This window comes from Lichenostomus cassidix, chromosome 17 (assembly GCF_008360975.1).
Source record: "Lichenostomus cassidix isolate B80296 chromosome 17, HeHo_3.0, whole genome shotgun sequence".
Classification (NCBI taxonomy): domain Eukaryota; kingdom Metazoa; phylum Chordata; class Aves; order Passeriformes; family Meliphagidae; genus Lichenostomus; species Lichenostomus cassidix.
This window is the reverse complement of record NC_139497.1, coordinates 8,451,925-8,472,377: the sequence shown is the minus strand read 5'-3', so window position 1 is coordinate 8,472,377 and position 20,453 is coordinate 8,451,925. Positions and strand designations below refer to the sequence as shown.

General features: G+C 61.6%; 1 protein-coding gene across 3 annotated transcripts in view; it reads right to left on the bottom strand.

Annotated features, from left to right (window-relative positions):
* Nucleotides 1–20,047, bottom strand: part of NIBAN2 (niban apoptosis regulator 2) — a 29,789-nt gene extending 9,742 nt beyond the window's left edge. For all 3 annotated transcript variants that reach the window (XM_085076363.1, XM_085076364.1, XM_085076365.1), the window contains exons 1-5: nt 19,829–20,047; nt 6,083–6,213; nt 2,926–3,054; nt 2,737–2,842; nt 1,517–1,684 (exon numbers count right to left, since the gene is read on the bottom strand). In XM_085076363.1, coding sequence (XP_084932489.1) covers nt 1,517–1,684; nt 2,737–2,842; nt 2,926–3,054; nt 6,083–6,213; nt 19,829–19,883 — 589 coding nt within the window. In that variant the 5' untranslated portion in view covers nt 19,884–20,047. The remainder of the gene's footprint in view (nt 1–1,516; nt 1,685–2,736; nt 2,843–2,925; nt 3,055–6,082; nt 6,214–19,828) is intronic.
* Between the last annotated feature and the right edge of the window lie 406 nt (nt 20,048–20,453).

The following is a 20,453-nucleotide window of genomic DNA, read 5'->3' as shown; positions in this document are numbered from 1 at the left end:
TGGAGGAATGCAGAAGCCAAGGCACAGAGCCCTCCTTGGCCACTGCCCACTCCAGGAAGGCTTTGCCATCACATGCTGAGGAGAAGGAGAGGGAGGAGAGGATTTTCTGGCACGACTATGGCTGGCAGAGGGGGTGCTGGAGTGGCTCACACCTCCCCTCGGTGCCACAGCAGCACCCAGCAGGTGGGAGGAGGAATCAGAGATGAAAATTGGGGGTTTGTTAGCAGGAGATTGATTCCTCTTTTATCCGGAGCTCCCAGCTGTGGCTCCAGGCAGCACAGGGGGTTTGTGGTGCTGAGCTGCACCCAGAAATGATGGCAGAATCTCTGGAGGAGGAGAAATCACAGCCCAGAGCCCAGCTGGGCTGAGGGACACATCCAGCCCAGTGAGCTCAGACATTTCCAGCACACAAGGAAAGGGAAAAGAGCAAAGTTTTCAGGGGATTTAATCCAACCCAGGAGGATGGAAGCCCTCAGTGAAACCCAGGCTCCAGATTCCTATTACAGCAGCTCTGGCAAAACTCAGGTGAAACTGAAACTACCCAGAGCTCTCAGGAGTGAAAGAAGCATTTAGAAAATGGGCAGCATCTAAAATACCCACAGAACACCCGATTTTGAGCAGGTTTCAGCTCTGGCACCGCCTTCCCCAGGAAATTTCTCACCATCCCAGGCACGGCCAGGAGCTGGGGCTCAGCCCAGGAGTGCCCAGGCCACAGCCAAGCAGGAAAATCGTGTTTTCCTGCCAGAGTATCACCGACGTGGGAAGCAGGTCCTGCCTCTGCCCTGGCTGCACAGCCCTGCACCCCCTGCCCGCAGCCCCTAGGGGGGATTTGGGGTTTGATGGCTTTAATTAGCAAATATTTTCCACCTCAGGGTGGGAAATAGGCATCAGGGCAGCTCTGGAGCCAGGCTCTGTGCTGATTGCTGCAAATGCTTTTCCCTGAGCAGGGATCCTCCCGGGCAGAGGATGGAGCTGGGCACAGGGAGCTGCAGGTGGTGATGCATCGATGAGACGCTCAGTCATGGAATCCCAGATTGGGTTGGGTTGGAAGGGACCTTAAAATCATCCAGTGTCACCCCTGCCGTGGGCAGGGACATCTTCCATTGTCCCTAGGGTGCATCCAGCCTGGCCTTGGACACTGCCAGGGATCCAGGGGCATCCACAGCTTCTCTGGGCACCCTGTGCCAGGGCCTGCCCACCCTCACAGGGAACAATTCCTTCCCAATATCCCATCTCTCCCTGCCCTCTGTCACCTCAAAGCCATTCCCTGTGTCCTGTCACTCCATCCCTTGTCCCAAATCCCTCTCCAGCTCTCCTGAAGCCCCTTGAAACACTGGAAAAGTCTCCCCAGATCCTTCCCTTCTCCAAAATCCCTCAACAACTCCCACCCTACTCCTCCTCTTGCCCTCCAAACCATCCCCTTGACCCCAAAAACCCCAACCTTCCCCACTGCAGGGTCCCTCTGCGGAGCAGGAGGACAGCAGTGTCCCCCTGGGTGTCCCCAGCCGTCACTCACCGTTGTTGCAGTGGCGCACGCAGTCCTGGAACACTGCCCGCCACTTCTCCTGCTCCTTGCCAGTCATCACACAGAAATAGTAGTGTCGGGCATAGGGGTGCCACAGGATCAGCGGGAAATCCGTGGGGCACTTCAGGATGGGGGACTGCCCCGATTTGGGGGTCACACCTGTGGGAAAGGGTAGGGGGTTTGAAGAGGAAATAAGGAAGGTGAAGGGTTTGGGGTGGTCAGAAGGGACACACAGAGCCCTTAGCTCCTTCCCAGGGCCTTGGCTGGTGGTTGTTCCCCCCAAAAAATCCCAAAAAACACCAAAAGAGCCTCATTTTTTTCCCAAAAGGAAATCAGAATGGAAATTGAAAAGTGAAATTAAAAATTATTCAAATTCATGGGGTTCTCACAGAGCCACTGACTCTTTTTCCTGCCTTCCCTGGTGGCTTTGCAGGACCTGAGCAGCAGAAACCCCACACCCCATTATGTGCATGGGGCTCTTCTCCTTCCCTACAGCCCCACAACCCAAAACCACCCTTTTCCAGAGGTGCCCACAGATACTACATCCAAAAAACCCCTTCCTGAACGTCTTCAAGGATGCTACATCCCTAAAAAACCCATCTTGAAGTTCTTCAATGATGCTACACCCCAAACCCACCCTTTCCAAAAGGTCCTCAGAGATGCTACACCCTAAAACCATTCCTTCCTGAAGATCCACACCCCAAACCTTCCTTTTCCAGGGGTTCCCCACGGATGCTACACTCCAAATCTACCCCTTCCAGAAGTTCTTAAAGGATGCTAGACCCCAAACCCACCTTTTCCAGAGGGTCCTCAGGGATTCTACACCTTAAAGTGACCCTTTCCAGAAGGTCCCCATGGATGCTAAACCCCAAAATTGCCCTTCCAGAAGTTCTTCATGGATGCTACACCTCAAACTCACCTTTTCCAGAAGGTCCCTATGGATGCTACACCCCAAACCCACCTTTTCCAGAAGGTCCTCATGGATATTACACCTCAAAATTGCCCTTCCAGAAGGTCCCTATGGATGCTACACCCCAAACCCACCTTTTACGGAAGGGAAGGTCCCCATGGACATTACACCCCAAACCCACCTTTTCCAGAAGGTCTCCATAGACACCACACCCCAAAATCCCCCTCTTCTGCAGGTTCTCACCCCCCAAACCCACCCAGAGCTCCCCAAGAAGGGCTGCCCAGCCCCTCAGGGCCCTCACCAGGCAGGCTGCTGCTGACCAGCTCCAGGTACTGCTCCACAGAGGTGAGGATCTTGTAGCCAGCGCTGTTGACCAACACCCGCGGCGGCAGCTCCCTCTCGTAGGCCTGGGCAGGAGAAATGGCCATGGGTGGGGTGTCCCCTTGGGAAGTGACCCCGCTGGAGGTGGGGACAAGGGGACTGTCCTCACCAGTTTGTTCTCGTAGAGCACCAGCCCGTAGTTGTGTGGCACCACGCAGAAACGGTTCCTCCACTTCTTGTGCTCCTCGATGTACTGGAAGATGTTGCCCGAGTAGATGACGTGGTCCTCCAGAGGGACCTGAGGGGAAACAGGGGGTCAGGGAGGGGACAGCTCTGTCCTGGGGAGCTCGGTGAGGTCCCTCTGGGGTGTTTGGGGAGGTGTTTCTGCTCTAGGGCCGTGCTGAGGGTCTGCACTGGAGAATGAAGCCATTCCCCTTGTCCTGTCACTCCATCCCTTGTCCCAAATCCCTCTCTAGCTCTCCTGGAGCTCCTTGAGGCACTGGAAAAATCTCCCCAGAGCACCTTGCCTTCTACAAAATTGTTCAACAAATGATGTTCTGGGCTTCATGGGGGACCAGTGAGAGCTTTTTTAAATCAGGAGAGATTTTGGGAAGGAATTCCTCCCTGTGAGAGTGGGCAGGCCCTGGCACAGGGTGCCCAGAGAAGCTGTGGCTGCCCCTGGATCCCTGGCAGTGTCCAAGGCCAGGCTGGACAGAGCTTGGAGCAGCCTGGGATAGTGGAAGGTGTCCCTGCTCATGGCAGGGGTGGGACTGGATGATTTTAATGTCCCTTCCAACCCAAACCATTCCATAATTCCATGATAAGATTCTCTGAGAGGAACAAGCCAAGGCCCCCCATGTCCCCCTGGCTGTGCAGCTCCTCCCTGCCTCTCCAGCACCTTTGGCCAGCAGCATTTACACCATCCCAAGCACAGCCTGCCTGAGGGAGCCAAGAATTTCTCCCAGGAATTTTTATGATCCCAGGAACATAAACAAGAGCTGAGAGCTCTCGTGAGGGCTGGAGTGTCTGGCAGCCACCTCTGCTGCTGTGGCCACCCACCCTCCAGCACGGTGGCCACCAGGAGGGACCAGCCAGGGCTTGGATCCCACCCTGCCCCAGCAGCAGGACCCTTCTGGAGGAGCTTTTCCCACTCCTCTCCCTGCTCTGCCCTTCTGCTGGGTCACAGGGACCTCACTGCCTTCCCCAAGCCCTGACCACACACCCGCTGGGGCTGGGGGAGGTCTGACAGCAGCTTGGCTGCTCCTCACTGCTCCTCACTGCCTCCCAAAGCCTTTGGGAGAGGGAAAGGAAAGCCCAAAGCGAGTCCTGCAGGGCTGGGGGACAGCAGGGAGAATGAGAACCCCAAGGCCAGCAGCAGGGATGGGGACAGAAAGGAGGTGCCAGCTCGGGGAGTCCCCAGCAGTGACTCATCCAGGGGCAATGAGCCCTGCTCAAGTGGCTCAGAAACCTCTGCCCAGGGCAGACAGAGCCGGACAGACTGGCTGCTGATGGAATAACATCCATCCTGACACGGCTCCGGGGACCCTGCAGAGCCACCAGCACAGCCACCAGCACAGCCACCAGCACAGCCATCCCCTCCTCGCCCCAGGGAGGCACCGAGGGGACACCTCCCAGCTCCAGCAAATATTTGGGACAGGCAGGTGTGTGCCAGACTGTGGGGCTGGGCAGGGAGGGGCTGGGGAGCCCCTGGGTTGTCCCAGTCCCTGTCACAGGCTGGGGAACCATACGAGCAGAGGGCCAGGGCTGGTTTCTCAGGGGCTCTGGACTGTTGGAGAGACCAAAGGCAGATGTGTTTATTCTATATTATCATTGCTGTTGTATCTTGCTGGTGTTTCAGGTGCCTCAATCATCATTCACACCCCATTCCTGCTGTCCCTCTGCCCAGGAGGGCCACCAGCCCCTGGTGTCACTGCTCTGAGCACCACAGACAAGGGGAATAAATACCTAACACTTCAAAATCCCAAGTGCCACATCCCAGCTGAGGCCAGGCAGGATGACACCATCCCCCTTCCTGCCATCCACAACTTTTGGGGCATGTTTGGGAGGCACAGAGATGCTCATGCCTCACAGAGGTGGTGACATGTCCCAGTGGCACTGCTGGGTCCCTGAAGGGCTGGGCAGCAGAGACACTGAGCAGCAGGAATGTCCTATTTACACCCAGGGTTTTTCCATGCCTTGCAGTGTCCATGACCTCCCGACCTCACTGCTGTCCCTCAGACATTCCTGGGCTGCTTGCTGGAGCTTTCAGATGAAGCAACCAACCTGGGGATGGAGGCACCTCCGGGGGGGCCAAAGGCATCCGAGGAACCCAAGGGTGCTGAGGACACCAGGAACCTCCACTCCTTTATTTTTCCTACCCCACCCAGTGCCCGGGCAGGTCCCCGAGGAGATGGAGCATGTCCTGGTGCCTGGGCAAGGTGTCACCTCCATGGGTGGGTCAGGGACACGACCCTGGGAGTGCCCAGGGCTTGAGGCTGAGCTTGGGGAGGCATTTTCTGGATTTTTTGACAGAGCCACCCCTTAAAGCCCCAGGCAAAAGCAGAAGCCTGTGAGCATGTGCAAACACATCTCTTCTGCTTTCCAGGACTGCAGCTTCAATCTGGCCAGGGAGGAGCCCAAGGAAGCCACCCTGGGGAGGTCCCCAAGGAAGCCATCCCAGGGAGGAGCCAAATAAAGCCATCCCAGGGAGGTCCCCAAGAAGCCACCCCAGGGAGGTCCCCAAGAAGCCACCCCAGGGAGGTCCCCAAGCCATGGCAAGCTTGCAAGCAGCCCCACCTGAGGTGCACTTGGCTTTGGAGGAGGGAAGGAGGGAGGGGAAGGTTCCCCCCTAGAAGTGAGAACCACAAATCCCATCCCAAGGGAGACCTTTAGCCAGGCAGGAGGGATGTGGCTGCTGGAGATCAGACTCAGAGCCACCTTTGGGGTCAGGGATCCCTGCCAGGGGTTTCCTACTCCTCCCTGGGAGTTTGCCCAGCTGGGAGCATCACTCACACCCAGGAGCACGAGGGCACAGCCTGGCATGTCTGCTCAGGGCTTCTCTGAGCACCGAGGGGTCCCTGAGCTCCTGCCAGCCCTGGCGTCGAGCACAGACACCCAAAGCCAGCCTCACCCTGCTTGCTCCATGTGCTCCTTCCAAGGGGTGGGAATGCAAACCATCCCAGGGAGCACTGTGTGCTGCATGGACACCCCAGCGATGGGCTGGAGCAGCAACACAGGGCCACATGGCCTCCAGCAGGGTGGGACAGGGACAGGGGACACAGCTGGGCTCCGGGAAGGGTGAGGCTCTGTGGGGATGGAGCTCTTACCTTGCGGTGCAGCAGCTGGGCCTGCAGGCCCCCGGCGCCCTCGATCTCATAGCGGACGCTGTTGAAGAGAGCTACTCCAAACTGCTCCCTGTAGCAGCGGCAGAACTCGCCCAGCACCTTCCCTGTCTTCTCTGCAATGGGACAGCAGAGCCACGTCAGGCACGGGCTGGGTTTGGGGTCTGCAAACCCCCCAGAACCCACCCAGACCCTCCCCTATCGCCCTCCTGCCTGCTGGAACAGCCTTTGCTGCAGGACCATGGCAGAACCCGCTGCCTTCTGCCCTCCCTGTCCGGCCCAGGCCCGATTCGGGGTCAGGATGATCTCTTTTTTTGGCCTTTCACATTAATTTCATGGATTCCTCTCCCCAGCAGGAAATTCCTGACATTGAGCTGATTCCGGCGGTGCTGAGGCTTCCTGTGCCTTGTGCAGCTCCTGGCCCTGCTCTGACCACCCCAGCTGGCTGAGATTGGGGGAAAACCCCATTCCCCAGCCCAAACATCACCCTCTGACCCCACTGTGCCCCCACTAGGGTCATCCCACTGAGGGGCTCCAGGCCTTGCAGCTGGTGATGGATTAGGGTTGGGGTGAGGGGAAAGGACAGCCTGGACCCCCCAGGCTCCCCCATGTGAGGCAGGAAGCCCACCAGGACCCCAAAGCCCAGAACAGGATGAGTCCAAGGTGCTGGGAGAGCCTGAGCTGCCAGGCACCCCCTGCACCCCACAGGGGAAGAGATCCCCTCCATCCCACAGGCAGCCCATCCTGCATGGGGTGGGGGCACATTGCAAACCCACCCCTCAGCAGCAGCCATGGGGCTTTTCCAGCAGCCAAGGGAACCCCTTGGGCACCCTGACCCACCCAGCACCCTCCCCACCCCAGCTGCACACCCCACATGGGGATCTCACACCAAAACCCCATCCCGAAGCATCCCCAGGCTGGAGAAACAACTCCCCCAGAGCTGTTTTTGGCGCAAGGAGCCTCGACTTTGAACTCCCCTGTCAACTTTGCCCCAGAGCCTGTGAAAAATGAAGAGCTTGAGTCTCCTCCAACAATTTCTGACAGCTCAGGCTCCGCCAGAGCGCCGGTGATGGGCGCGGGGAGGATGGATCCTGGCTCTGCACCCCGGGGCTGGAGCCAGCACCATGCTGGGGGCACAAACCCAGACTAAACAGCCCCCACTGCCAGCCTGGCAGCAGCCAAAAGCCCCAGCAGCAGCCAAAAGCCCCAGCAGCGGCCAAAATCTGCAGCAGCAGCCAGCCCGGAGCTGTGCCGGCAGCCAAGGCAGCACAAGGAGCAGCTTTGCCGCAGGGTGTTGCAAATCCCCTCGGGATGAGAGGCTGCAGGGGAAAATGCTGCCTGAGGAGGGATAAATCCATCCCTGAGGAGATGCCAGCGCTGCCAGCAGCACCGCAGGAGCAAACTGCAGACCAGCACTGTGCTGTGCCAGGGTGAAACCCCTGGGAATTTAACGAATTCCCAGCGAAGGATGAGCTGCCCCAGCAGCAATTCCTCAGCCTGGATTTTGGCCTTTCCTCCTGGCGGCCAGGCAGCACCTCTGTTGCAATTCCCCTCTCCCAAGCTGTGTGATTTTGGCCAGGGCTCTGGGCAGCCATGCAGACAGCTGAGATTTAAAAGGACGTTTTGAGGTTTCATTTCCTTTCAGTCCATGGGAAAAAAGGAGCCCCCAGTCCTCCCCGGGCAGGCGAGACGGCTTAGTCACTCATTCTTCCCTGATTAACAGCAGGGCCAATTAGGAGGGTTTAAGTCAATGGAAAAGCAAAAGTCAATTATTTGCAGAGGTTGGAACAAGGCTTGCAGTCAAACATCCGAGGTGACTAAATGTCCCCAGGCTCAGCGGGGCTCTCCGGGGTGCAGAGGAGGCCACCGGTGCTCCCTGCCTGGTAGCCCTGGTGGCAAGCCAGAGGGATGTGGAGCTCTGGGGGATCTGGAGGTGACACTAGCTGAGTGTGAGGGGTGATACAGCCGGGCTGTGCCTGAGCACAGGGTGGGGAGCCCACGCTGATGACACCTTGATGATGCCCTGACCCCTCACATCTGGAACACCCTTGCAGTGCTGATGTGTCACAGTCAGGAACTGCCTCAGCCACCCACGGGCTCCTTCCCCAGGCTGAGCAAGGCCTCCCGGAGGGGCTGGGGGCTGAGGAGAGCATTCCCTGCCTGCAGAGTGCAGCACTGGGGGCTGCAGGGAGCATTCCCTGCCTGCACCATGGACTCCTGGGGGCTACAGGGAGCATTCCCTGCCTGCACAGTGTGGCACTGGGGCTATAGGGAGCATTCCCTGCTCCAGCTCCACCACCAAAGTGGCTGTCCCTCCATGAGCAGCTTTGGCTGGAGGGCTCTGGGGACAGGGGACACAGCCTTCTCGATTGTCACCTGTCCTCAGACCCCTCACCTGAGCCCCTCTGCCATGGCAATGGAGGGAAGAGGCTCCCCCAGCCCAGCCCAGCCCACCCTGGGTGTGTGCTCAGACACCCACAAAGCTCTTTGGCAAACACGGGGGACCTCCCAGGGACGGCTGTCCCCTGCCACCCACTGCCAGGGCTTGCCCAACGCCGGTGTTTGCTCGGGCACCCTCCCCCTGCCACCCCCGGTCCCTGTCACACCCAGTCGGGCTGGCAGGGCTGGCACAGGCTCTGGCACGTCCCGCTGGCTCCTGGCAGGGGGAAGGCGCTGTAGGGTTCCGAGAGCAGTGCCAGCACCAGCGCCCGGCTCGGCAGGATCCCTGTGCCCAGAGCTCCTCTGTCCCCAGCCGCAGCTCCCCTCCCGCCTCTCCGTGACTCAGCCACACGCGGTGGCCCCAGGAGGAGGGAGATAAAGGGGCTCCAAGCCAGGAGGGCACAGAGAGGGCTCTGGGCACTGGCTGGGCAGGGTGCTGGGAGCAAGGACAGGTTCAGACACCTCCCAGCAGCTCCCAGCCACCCCTGCCAGCTCCCCAGGGACCCCCACAGCCTGCTGGCATCCCCATCACCCCCACAGCCTGCTGGCATCCCCAGGGACCCCCACAGCCTGGTGGCATCCCCATCACCCCCCCAGCTGCTGTGGGCACAGGTGGCCCCAAGAGGACCCAGGGCCGGGGCAGGGCAGCACAGGTTTGTCCTGCTCTGGGATGACACCTGAGGAGCGTGGAGCCCGAAGCTCCTGTGGGTGAAACCAGCGGGAGAGGAGGCTCCTGTCCTGCCCATGCCCTGAGCAGCCGTGTCACCCAGCTGTCACCGAGCCCGGGGCAGGGCCATGGCCAGGGCACAGCCCGGGAGCAGTCGGTGCCCCAGGGCAGGTGCAGCCCTTGCTGCTCAGAGGTCATGGGCTGGTCAGAGCAGCCCTGGCTGGGTCCTGGTGCCTCTGAGCCAGGGCAGGAGGTGGATTTTGCTTTCAGGATTCCACAGGGAAACTGTCCAAGCTGGTCCAGCAGCCTGGACTGGCTGAGTCCTGCCCTTGGAAGCATCTCCAGCACCATAATCAGCCCTACACATGGAATCATGGAATGGTCTGGGTTGGGAGGGAGCTTAAAGATCATCCAGTGCCACCTCCAGCACCTTCCACTGACCCAGGTTGCTCCAAGCCCTGTCCAGCCTGGCCTTGGACACTGCCAGGGATCCAGGGGCAGCCACAGCTTCTCTGGGCACTCAGTGCCAGGGCCTCAGCACCGTCACAGGGAAAGATTCCTTCCCAATATCCCATCCATCCCTGCCCTCTGTCAGTTTGAAGCCATTCTCTGGGTCCTGTCCCTCCATCCCTTATCCCAAGTCCCTCTCCAACTCTCCTGGAGCTCCTTTAGGCACTGGCAGGAGCTCTGAGCTCTCCCTGGATCCTTCTCCTCTCCAGGTGAACACCCCCAGCTCTCCCAGCCTGGCTCCAGACCTGGAACATCTCCATGGCCTCCTCTGGATTCCCTCCAACACAGGCACATCCCGAGGCAGCAGCCAGCTCTGATCCCAACCTCCCATAAGGCCAGAGCCAGCTCTGAGAGGTGGGGGAAAAAAATCCATGAGCTGCAGGTCTAATCCAGAGCCCTGATCAGCTGAAGCCCAGCCTGGCCAGCCTGACCTTGCTCTTCCCTTCAGCTGCTGGGTTTGCAGGTTGCTTCCCCACAGTGGGAAGAGCAGGGCTCCAGGAATCCCATCCCACATTCCCAGGAGAGCCCTTCCAGCACCAGTGTGTGTCCAGAGCTCGTTTTCCTCGCTGCCCTTGAGATCATGTGAAACAGGAGTGCTGCTGCAAATAGCCCAGGCGTGGGCAGCCCGGGCAGCAGATCAGCCACGGGGAGGTTGGTCCTGCACAGGTTTGCTCCAAAATTGCCTTGTCCTTCCTCACCCTTCTCACTTGCTCAGTGTCCTCTCAACACATCCGAGACCTGTGGGGGTCCCAGGGGATGCTGGGTGGCTGTGGGGGGACAGAGCCTGGCGGGGATGTGGCTCAGCTCAGGTGTGTCCCCAGGGCTCAGCCAGCAGGCAGTTGGTCCCAAGGGCGGTGGGACCAGAGCTCTGGGGCTGGGGGGCTCAGCATGCAGCAAAACACAGACACATGCACAGCCATCAGCAGGGAATCATGGAATGGTTTGGGTTGGAAGGGATTTAAAGCTCATTCAGTGCCACCCTTGCCATGGCAGGGACACCTTCCACTGTCCCAGGTTGCTCCAAGCCCCAATGTCCAACCTGGCCTTGGACACTGCCAGGGATCCAGGGGCAGCCACAGCTTCTCTGGGCACCCTGTGCCAGGGCCTGCCCACCCTCACAGGGAACAGTTCCTTCCATATATTTTACTTAATTTTTCCTCTTTCAGTTTGAAGCCATTCCCCCTCATTCTGTCACTACAGTTCCTGACAAAAGTCCCTCTCTGGCTCCTTGTGGACCCTTCAGACCCTGGAAGGAGGTGTGAGGTCTCCACAGGACCTTCTCTTCTCCAGCTTGCACACCCACGTGTGTTCACAGCCCCCAGGAGGGGCTGGAGGCAGCAGCTTCCCAGGGGGAACAGTCATCTGCATCCTCCTCCCAGCCCACAGCCCACATCCCGTTTGGCACCCACAGCCCTCCCGTGGGCACTGCCCTTTCCATCCATCCATCCATCCATCCAGGGGGTGAGGGGCCTTTGGAATCCCAGCCCTCCCCAGCAGGCCCCTGGGTGATGTGGAGTCATGGAATCACTGCTTGGTGTGGGTTGAACGGACACTCAAAGCTCATCCCATCCCACCCCCTGCCACGGGCAGGGACACCAGGAGCTCCACCAGGAGTGGAGTGACAGCAGGGGTTGGGGCAGAGTGCCCAAACCCCCACGGATGCCACAGGGGTGCCTCACCCCAGGCAGGGAATTTTCCTCTCGGTCCAGAAAGAATTAATAAAACCCAAAAGGACAAGCCAGCTCATTGAAGCAGCACCCCGGGGCTGGGGGGGCTGTGGCACTCGTGCTCCTGAGCAGCTCTGGCCTGGCTCCTTTCCCAGCCCTGTGGGATAACCAGACTCAGGCCAGCTCCCCTCCAGCCCCACGCAGTGTCCCATGTCCCCTGGGCAGGGGGTGATGGCACAGAGGTGTTTGCAGGGCAGTGCAGGAGCAGACACGGGGGGGACACACCCTCAGGTCCCTTTGGTGGGGGTCCCTGCCCTGGTGACAGTCCCTCTGTGCCATGCTGGTGGTGGCCCCTGGCATGGTGGGACAGGTGACCCGTGGGCAGTGAGTGCTGGCCTGGCCAGTTTGCCGAGGCTACTGGGGGAGGAGTTAATCACTAATTGAGCCAGTAAATGATTAGTGAGTGGGGGAGGGCTGCTGGGGGGGCACAGCTCCGGGCAGAACCAGGACCAGCGGCACTGACAGGGACAAACCCCACGGTGGCAATGGCAGGGACATCCATGGACTGGCAGGGACATAATGGCACTGACAGAGACAGCGGTGACTCTTCCAGCAAGGGAAACCAAGGAGAGAGCCACTGCAGGGAGGCTGATGCCACTGCTGTTCCCAGGCCATCCCTCTGCACTGTCCAGGCACACCCAGGGGATGTCCCCACTGTCCCTCGGCCATCCTCCTGTGTCCCAAATCCTGGCACTGTGCAGCCAGTGTGTGTGGGCATCCCGAGGGCACAGTGTGGTGACAACGGGGGGCACAGGATGCCATAGATGCATTCCCCAGCAGCCCAGGGCACCCCTTGAGCCCCGAGCAGCACCCAGACACGAGGACTCATGGACATGGGCTGTCCTGGCTCATCCCAGGCTCATCCCAGCAGGAATTTGGGAAAGGCAGAGCGGCAGCAGGAGATGGCTCCAGGCAGGCTGAGCACCAGCAGTGTGGTGACAGCCAGCACAAGGGACAGTGCCACTGTGGATGGGGCACGGGAATCCTGCAGAGCCAATGGGTGCACGCAAAGGGTTAAAGCCCAGCAGGCAGTTTAGGGTTTCGGGAATTTGCATGTGAGCTCATTTCCACCCAGAAACACAAACTCCTTCATATGGGCCTGAGTCAGCCCGGCTGAGCATCCAGAGGAGATGCCAGGGCTGGGGGAGGTTGGGCACCAGTTCCTCACCCGGGGACACTGTGACAGAGAAGGGGCTGGAGGAGGATTTTTCCTGATAGCAGCAAAACTGTAGGGCTGACCCAGCAGCTCTCCGTATTTCCCCCTCTCATACAAACCAGGAACAGGGAAAGCAAAGTGGGGAGAGCAAAACTGGGAGAGTTTCCCCCCTGACCTCCCTGCACCCTTCACCCAAACCCACCCCAGGGTGTTCCTGCTGTCAGCATTGGGATTGATCTTGACTGGAACAAGCCAGGAGCAGAGGCTGCTCTGATGCCAGGCACCACGGAGCTGGCAGGACATGGGTACTGCCTGGCTGCAGCATCACTCCAAAACGCATCGGGAATATTTTCAGAATTGAGAATACCGCCCGAAAGCAGCTCCGAAGGCCGCTGGGGTGGGAAGGGAACACGGCGTGCAGCTCGGAGCAGCCGCTGCCCTGTGACTCAGCCGCGCTGGGAAGGGTGGGCAGGCCGGGGCTGAGCGGCAGGAAGGGATGAGGCAGCGGAGCCTCGCCGGAGAAACCAGCCGGGCCGAGCCTGAACCGGTTCATCCTCTCTCGGAGCCTGTGCCGTGCCGGGCTCTGCCCCCCCGGATGAGTCAGAGCGCCCGTGGTGCCAGCTCAGGGCTGGGGCACCCGCCGGGGACACGGCTCTCCCAAAGGTGCCCCCAGCTCCCCGCCGTGTCCCCAGGCCAGCAGGGACCCCGGGGGTGCTGCCGGGGCTGTGTGCCACCCTGGAGCAGCCAGCCCGGCTGCCAGCACCTCGCCCTGGCTGCGCAACTGCCCTGCCGGCCCGTGGCGACCCAACCTGGCGAGCACAGCAGCGGAGCCAACCGCGGCATCACCGGGGCTCCAAATGGAGCAGCACATTCGGCAGCAGCTCCTCAGCCTCCGAACAGCCATAAAACCCTGACAAATCTGCTCTCAGCAAGCCGGGCACCCTCACCCCTGCTCCTGCTGCCCAGCGCCGAGTCGGGCTCAGCCCTGCTGCAGCCCCTGCCCGCGGCTCGGGTCACTCCGAGCGCAGCAGCACGGGGATTAGTGGCCGCTACGTGCCGCCGGGTGCTGTCCCGTGCCGGGGATGCCGGTGTCCCGCTGCTCCCTGGGAACAGCGCGGGGCTGCTGCGTGCGAGGAATGTGCTGGGAACAACAAACAGCGGCGGCTCGGGGGGCTGCTCCGGGCTGGACTGACTGACTGCCCTGAACCTCGCTGCGGGAGGAGGAGATCACTTCCCCACCCAACCTGCGAGACCCCCTTTCCCCTTGGAGCAGCCCAGCCTGTGGGGCAGTGCTCAAACCACGGGGTGCAGGTGGCCACGGGGTTAGAGCCACCCCAGCCCAGAGTGCCACCTGACAGCGGGCACAGGGACCAAAAGCCACCAGCAGAGGTGACTGCACTCCCGGGACTGTCAGGATGTGTCCCGTGGACAGGCTGTGGCTGTGGGGATGTGGAGCATCCCTGTGGGGGGCTTGGCTCAAGCTGGACACCAACCCCAATCCCTCAGCTGGACCAGGAGCCACTGCCCTCATCCTGGCTGCAGCCACATCACCCCACCACATGTCCCTCGTCCCCCTGGGTGCCACCAGCACCCGGGCAGGGTGGAGAAGAGCTGCCACCCCTCTGGTTCTCCCCGCAGCAGGGTGGGACCCAGCACCACCCCTGCCCAGATAAGGTCCTGCTCATCCCCCAGCACCGGCCGGGCAGCATTGCATCCCTCGGGAATGGCGCAATCCCGCCGTGCCGAGCCGGGGTGTGCGCAGGCATCCACCTCCTGCAGCCCCTGCGAGCCGTGGGACAGCGAGCTGAGGTCCCCATGGCACAGGGGACACATCAAACATGCGCATCTCCTGTCCTGGGGTGGGCTGTCCTTGCTGCGGGATGTCCCAGTAGGTGTTTCCCTCGTGTCCCCTCATGCCCAGACCCAGGGAGAGGAGCTGAACCTGGCATGCTGTCCCTGTGCCCAGCTGGGCAATGCCAGTGGGAAATCCAATCCAGCCCCGTGGGAGGAGACCAAACAAAGATTTTTATGTGCATCCAAAAAAACAACCCAACCAAGAGGTATTTGAAGAAAGCAGCCCTGAGCCTGTCCTGGAGCTTGTCCTGGAGCTGTCCCCTGCTGCTGGGAGGCTCCTGTGTCCAGCTCCTCCACATTCATCCCACAGGATGCTTTCCCACCACTGCCTGGGAGCTGCCTCACCCCAGCTTTGCACATCCTTCATGCAGGGAAACCTCCCAAGGGGTGAGCAGAGCTGGCAGAGGGACAGAGGAAACCAGGACAAGTGTCCTGCGGCGCAGGAGCCACCCGCACAGCAGGAGATGGGAGAGCTCCTGCCCCAGGTCCTCTGTCACCTCCAGGGCAGAGTTCCATCCATCCTGCTGCGTGGGAATGCTCATCCAGGAACTCCCCTAGTGAAGGGGTCCGAGTTCCCAAGAGAGATCCCTGCCAGGGGAGGGCAGGAGGGGACAAAGAAGGGCAGGAGGGCATGGCAAAGGGCAGGAAGGCACAGAGAAGGGCACTGTGCTCTACCAGTCGGAGCTGGGACCTGTGTCAAATGTCGCTGCTCTTTCCCTTTGAAAAGGGGGAAAAGGTGGAGTTTTATTCCTTCCTCCCCTGCCGGTCCAAGAGACTGGGAGGAAGCCACGAGCTGCTCTGCTCTGCCCCTGCTCCCCTGCTGGCCCCCAGCACTGGGCTCTCCACAGAGCCACTGCAGGCATGGCCAGGCACAGGACAATGTCCCAAGGCCAGCCAGGGGCTAGGGAAGGGACACAGCTCCTGCTTGGGGACCTCACCACTGGGCACCAGAGGGGCTCAGGGTGAAGTGACATCACCCACAAGCTGGGTGGTGGGAGCAGACCTGGGTCCTGCAGGGGCAGAGCAGGTCCTGGAGAGCTGGTCCTCTCCTTGCCCCATCACGGGCCTGTGGATAAGCATTCCTGGATCACTCCAGCCCTTCCTGCTGGAGAGCGTGGAGACACGGGAGCCCAGGAGGGTGGGATGGAACTGACAGGGGCTGTGCCGAGCTCCTCTGAGCTCTGAGCCAGGCTCTGCAGGAATCTGGGGGCAGGAAGGAGGCAAAGGCTTGAGAAATCCCATCTCCTGTGTCCCTGCCGTGGGTTTCGGGGTGTCTGATCCTGCCGTGGGGGTGACCTGCTCTGGAGGTGCTTTTCTCTCCCGGGCTGGCCCAAGGAGAGCTCTCGGCTGCCCTCCTGGCTCTGTTCCTCCAGCCCCAGCCCTGCAGGGATCCCCTCCCTGCGTGCCCCAGCTCGCTCCAGCCGAGGCCTCTGGCTAAACCCGTGCTGGGGGAGGCAGGGAAAGCCCTCCCCGAGGGAAGGCAGGCTGTGCCCGGGGCTGAGCACGGGCACGGCCAGGAGGGCTCCCTTGGCCTGCCCCAGTGGGAATGCCACCAGAACGATGTCCCCTGTCCCAACACGCTGGCTCGGAGCGAGCCCCGTGCCCCGACACGACGGGCTGCAGGTAAAGCCCCAGCTTGCCAGAACCAGCCCTCGGCTGCTGGCAGGGAGCCCTGACATGCCAGGGGAGTTATTTATTTCACGATGAAAGACACACATTTCGTTGGGAGAAACCACTCCACCGCGGCTGCAGCGCCGAGCCCTCGGAGCCTCCCTGCACGGCTCCCCCCGGGGCAGGGTGAGGGTTTCAGCCTCAAGACCAACCCCAGAGCTCGGCAGCCTCCACCTCCCACGCCGGCTGGAGCCGAGCTGCGGCAAAGGCTGGGAAATGAGTGTCACGCTTAGCGAAGCCACAGCGAACCTCCTCCCGCTGCCAGCAGCCTCCGTCCCTGTGGCACACCGCAGCCCGGTGCCTTCTGGCGCTCGCCAGGCACCTCCGGAGCTGGTCCTGCAGCCCATCCCATCGGCATCCAGGCTGCCGGCGGGTGGGAGCAGGGATGTGCACACACCGATGAGCCTGGCAGAGCTCGTTGGAGCAGGGAGGATGCAGGTCCGGCCCCAGGCATGAGGCTCAGTGTCACCTCGGCCACCACCGCGTGGGCTGCTGCCTGTGGAAGTCCTAACCCGAAATTAGCAGCTGCTTCACTCCGTAATTAACGGGCTGGCGACTCCCCGGAGATGCCAGAGCAAGGTGTGAGCTCCCAGGGACCCTCCCTGCGCTGCCAGCCACCCCCACATCCCTCTGGCCACGGAGGCATCCCTGGGCTCTCCCACTCGCCACGTACCTGCGGTGGCACCCAGAAACTCCTGCATCCCTGGGCTCAGGGCCACCAGCTCCACGGGGCAGAGCCAGCCAGATCCTGGCAGCCACAACCCCAGGAGGGCTCCATGGGGATGGGATACACGAGGAAAGGAGTTATTCCAGTAGGAGGGAAGAGTTTCATCCAGCCCCATGCTGGGAGCACCCATTGCCCTGGACAGGAGAGGACACTGTGCAAAAACCCAGGGCACCCGGTGACATCCTGGCTTCCCCAGGACACCCCATCCGTGCCACCCTCATGTTCCCAGGGGATGGTGCCCATGCTGGGCATCCTTGCACAAGGAGGGTGAGCCAGGCCCTGCTCCAGCCCACAGAGCAGGTTGGGAGCAACTCCCAACCCACATCTGGGAGGAAGAGGAGGAGGAGGGCAGCCGAAGGGTGTTGACAAACAAACTGGATGACTCAGGCAGGAAGATGTCCAAACCAGGGTGGCAGGAGGAAGCACTGGCCATAGAGACCCTGGAGAATGGAGCTGAGGAGCTGCAGGGAGCTCTGCCAGCAGCTGTAGGTCACTCCTGGCTGCCCTGACAGCCCCAGCATCCCCAGTGCCAGGAGAAAGTTGCCTCCCTGGCTGCCTGGAGCACTCCAGCCCCACCAGAACCTCCACTGGGAGGACAGACCCTGCTTCTGAGCCACCAACAGCCAGGTCAGGTGTGTGTGGCTCATGATTTCTGGGAGATGTTGGCATGGGCCTCACACAGCCACCATCACATGGGACAGAGCATGGGACCTTCCCAGCCTGGGCACTGTGGGCATGGCAGGGCTTTTCCCACCTCCCTCCTGCCTTTACCCCATTCCCAGGAGTGGCACAGGTCTGGCCCAGGCTCTCTCCAGCAGCTCTGCTGCTCTGAGGGGCTGCAACCTCGGGAATCACTGCCAAGCCCGGAAAGCTCCTGTCCCTCCAGCAAGCAGGGGTCATGGCAGCCTGGGCAGCAAATCCAAACCCCACAGAGTTGTAAGGACAGCTAGGAAAAGCTGCTTGGAGAAGGGCTGGATCCCTCCTGGGGCAGCAGCAGCAGAGAACAGGCCGAGCTAGGCAGGAAAACCCGGAGTTTTCCCCGCCACGTTGCTTTGCATGCCTGACAGCAAGTCGTGCCTTGCCTGTTGGGTTCCAGCCCTTCCCAGCTCCGGGGGCTCCTCACCCAGCCACGAGCCCCGGCAGGAGCAGAGAGGTGCTGCAGCAGCCCAGTTTGCCCCAGTCTCCTGCAGGGAGGTGTCCCAATTCAGCTGTGTGTCCCCCCTACTCACCCCAAACCCTCGGAGCTGCAGCGTGGCATGGGACATGTCCCAGCCCGATTCCCATAATCCCATTCCACAGGAATCTTTTTTTCCTCATGAAATCTTTTTCCCATGGAAACTTTTTCCCACGAAAAGCTGTCTGCAGCCCCCAAGCATGGGTTAAAACCCACCCTGGGATAACAGCTCAGTCCCTGACAGGGTGCAACCATCCAGCCTGGCCTTGCAAGCACCCAATCCCTGACCCAGCAGAGACAGATTCCTGCACAGGAAACCCAGCCAGGCTTTTCCTTGTTATTCTTCAGGATTAGGATCACAGGGGCTTGCACAGGGAGCTCTCTCTGCACAGACAACCAGCAAGCCAAAGGGAAATTCGGGATGTGCTTCAGATCCAAACACACCACAGGCAGCCCCGACCCGGTGCAGCCCCGCGGATCAGCTGGGCTGAGCTCTAACTAATGCAACATGAAAACCCCAGAGCGAGTTCCAAGCTCTCCTTCAAAGCTCAGAAACCTGCTGGCGTCCTGCTGAGCCGCATACCACGTAAGCATTCCTGCCAGGATGGGGCCTGGCAGGGCGGATGGGCTGCACGGCGAGACACCGCGTCCCCGTGCCAGCCCCACGGCGGCTCCGCGCCGCTCCGCCAGCAGCAGCTTTTCCCCCACAGCCCTCGGGGACAAAAGGACTTCAGAGCCACTCCCGCGGCTTTATGGCGGAGACAGAGGAGTGACACGGCGGAGTCACCTCCAAAACATCGGCGCTCCCCAGCCCTCGAGCTGCCGGCGGGACGCACAAGGTCCAGCGCGAAGCCACCCTCGGCAGTGTCACCCGCCCAGGTGGGGCTCCGCTGGGTGCGGGGGTGGCTGCACCCCTGGAGACGAGGTTTTGCCAGCCTGGGGAGCTGAAACCAAAGCTGGGGCATGAAAGGGCTCGGAGGTCACGTCCTGCCCGCTCAGCAGCCCCGGGGAGCCAAGCGCCCGCATCACGAGTGACGCAAAGTGGCTTGGGGGGCCTCAGCACCGCGACGGAGGGGTGACCCCACTTACAGGGGTCAGGCGAGTCACCGCGGGCCCCAATGAGCAGCTCTGACCCCCCAGCAGCTGCTTCACACAATCCATGCCTGTGCAGAGCCCTAACCCCGCGTTCCGTGATTCCCAGGCAGCTCTGGCCAGACATCCTGTGCCAGGGGCGAGGCGCTGCCGCCCCGGGACAGACGGGCTCTCAATGACCACATTGTCACCCCTGCCGGTCCCGTGGCGCTGGCGGGGGCACTGCTGTGTCCTGCCTGTGCCTGGACAGGCTGGGGTGCTGCCAGTGCTTCCCTCCACCCCAGAACCTTACAGGGAGGGTTTCCCTGAGGATCTCCCAGCACTGTAAAGGGGGATGAGACTCATTCGCCAGCCAGCCCCGGTAGTCCCCGAGGTGACAGCAGTGTCCCTGCGCTGGACAAGGCTTCCAGCATCCCCCGGAGCCCAGCTCCCCTCTCCCCTCCCCGCAGCCGGGGGGTCCCCGAGCCCCGCAGGAGCACAAACACCGCCGGCACAACCCAGCCTTTGATTCGGGAGGCAGACGGGCACCTCGGGTACCCCTCCCGAACACCCCACGGTCAAACTAACAATTCAGAAGTTTAAAGAGCGAGAGAGGCGCAGAGCAGGCGTGGGGGTCCCGGGAACACCGAGCGGGGGGTTTCCCAACGGGATCGAAGGAGGGATGGGGAGATCCCGGCGGGGATGAGGGGAGCGGGGGGCGTGCCGGGGGCTCACCCGCGATGTGCTGGCGGCGACCCTCGTCCAGGTGCGTGGACACCACATCTCCCATGGCGAGCGGAGCCGGGCCGGGCCGGGCGGCGGGAGGAGCGGCGGGAGGAGGAGGGAAGAGGGAGGAGGAGAAGGAGGAGGAGGAGGAGAAGGAGGAAGGCAGCGCTCGGGGCGGCCCGGCAGCGCGGCGCCCCACGGCCCCCCCCGGCCACTCCTCCCGCACCGCCCCGCGTCCCGCCCGCCGCCCCCGGCCACCGGCAGAGGCTGCGAGTGTCCCCCCGCCGGGTAATTAGCCACGCTAATTGCTGGCGGGGAATGGGCAGGATGGAGGAGGGGGCCGTGCCCGGTGTCCCCCCGCACTCCCGCGGGACACGCTCCGCTCCCGCCGGGAAAACCGGCTCGGTGGTGGCTCCGCGCTGCTCCCGGCCGGCATTGCGACACCCGGGCTCCCTCCCTCCCTCCTACCTGCGCCCACACCCCGGAGCCGCCAACCTTGACCTTGGCACCGGCAGTGCCGAAGCGGAGAGCGGGCGTGGGAGCCACCAGGCAGCGGGCACTGCCAGGGGCCCCTCGCCTTGCCCAGCCCGTGGGAGAACGGGATGGGGAAGCTCGAGTTGGTTTAAACTCTGCC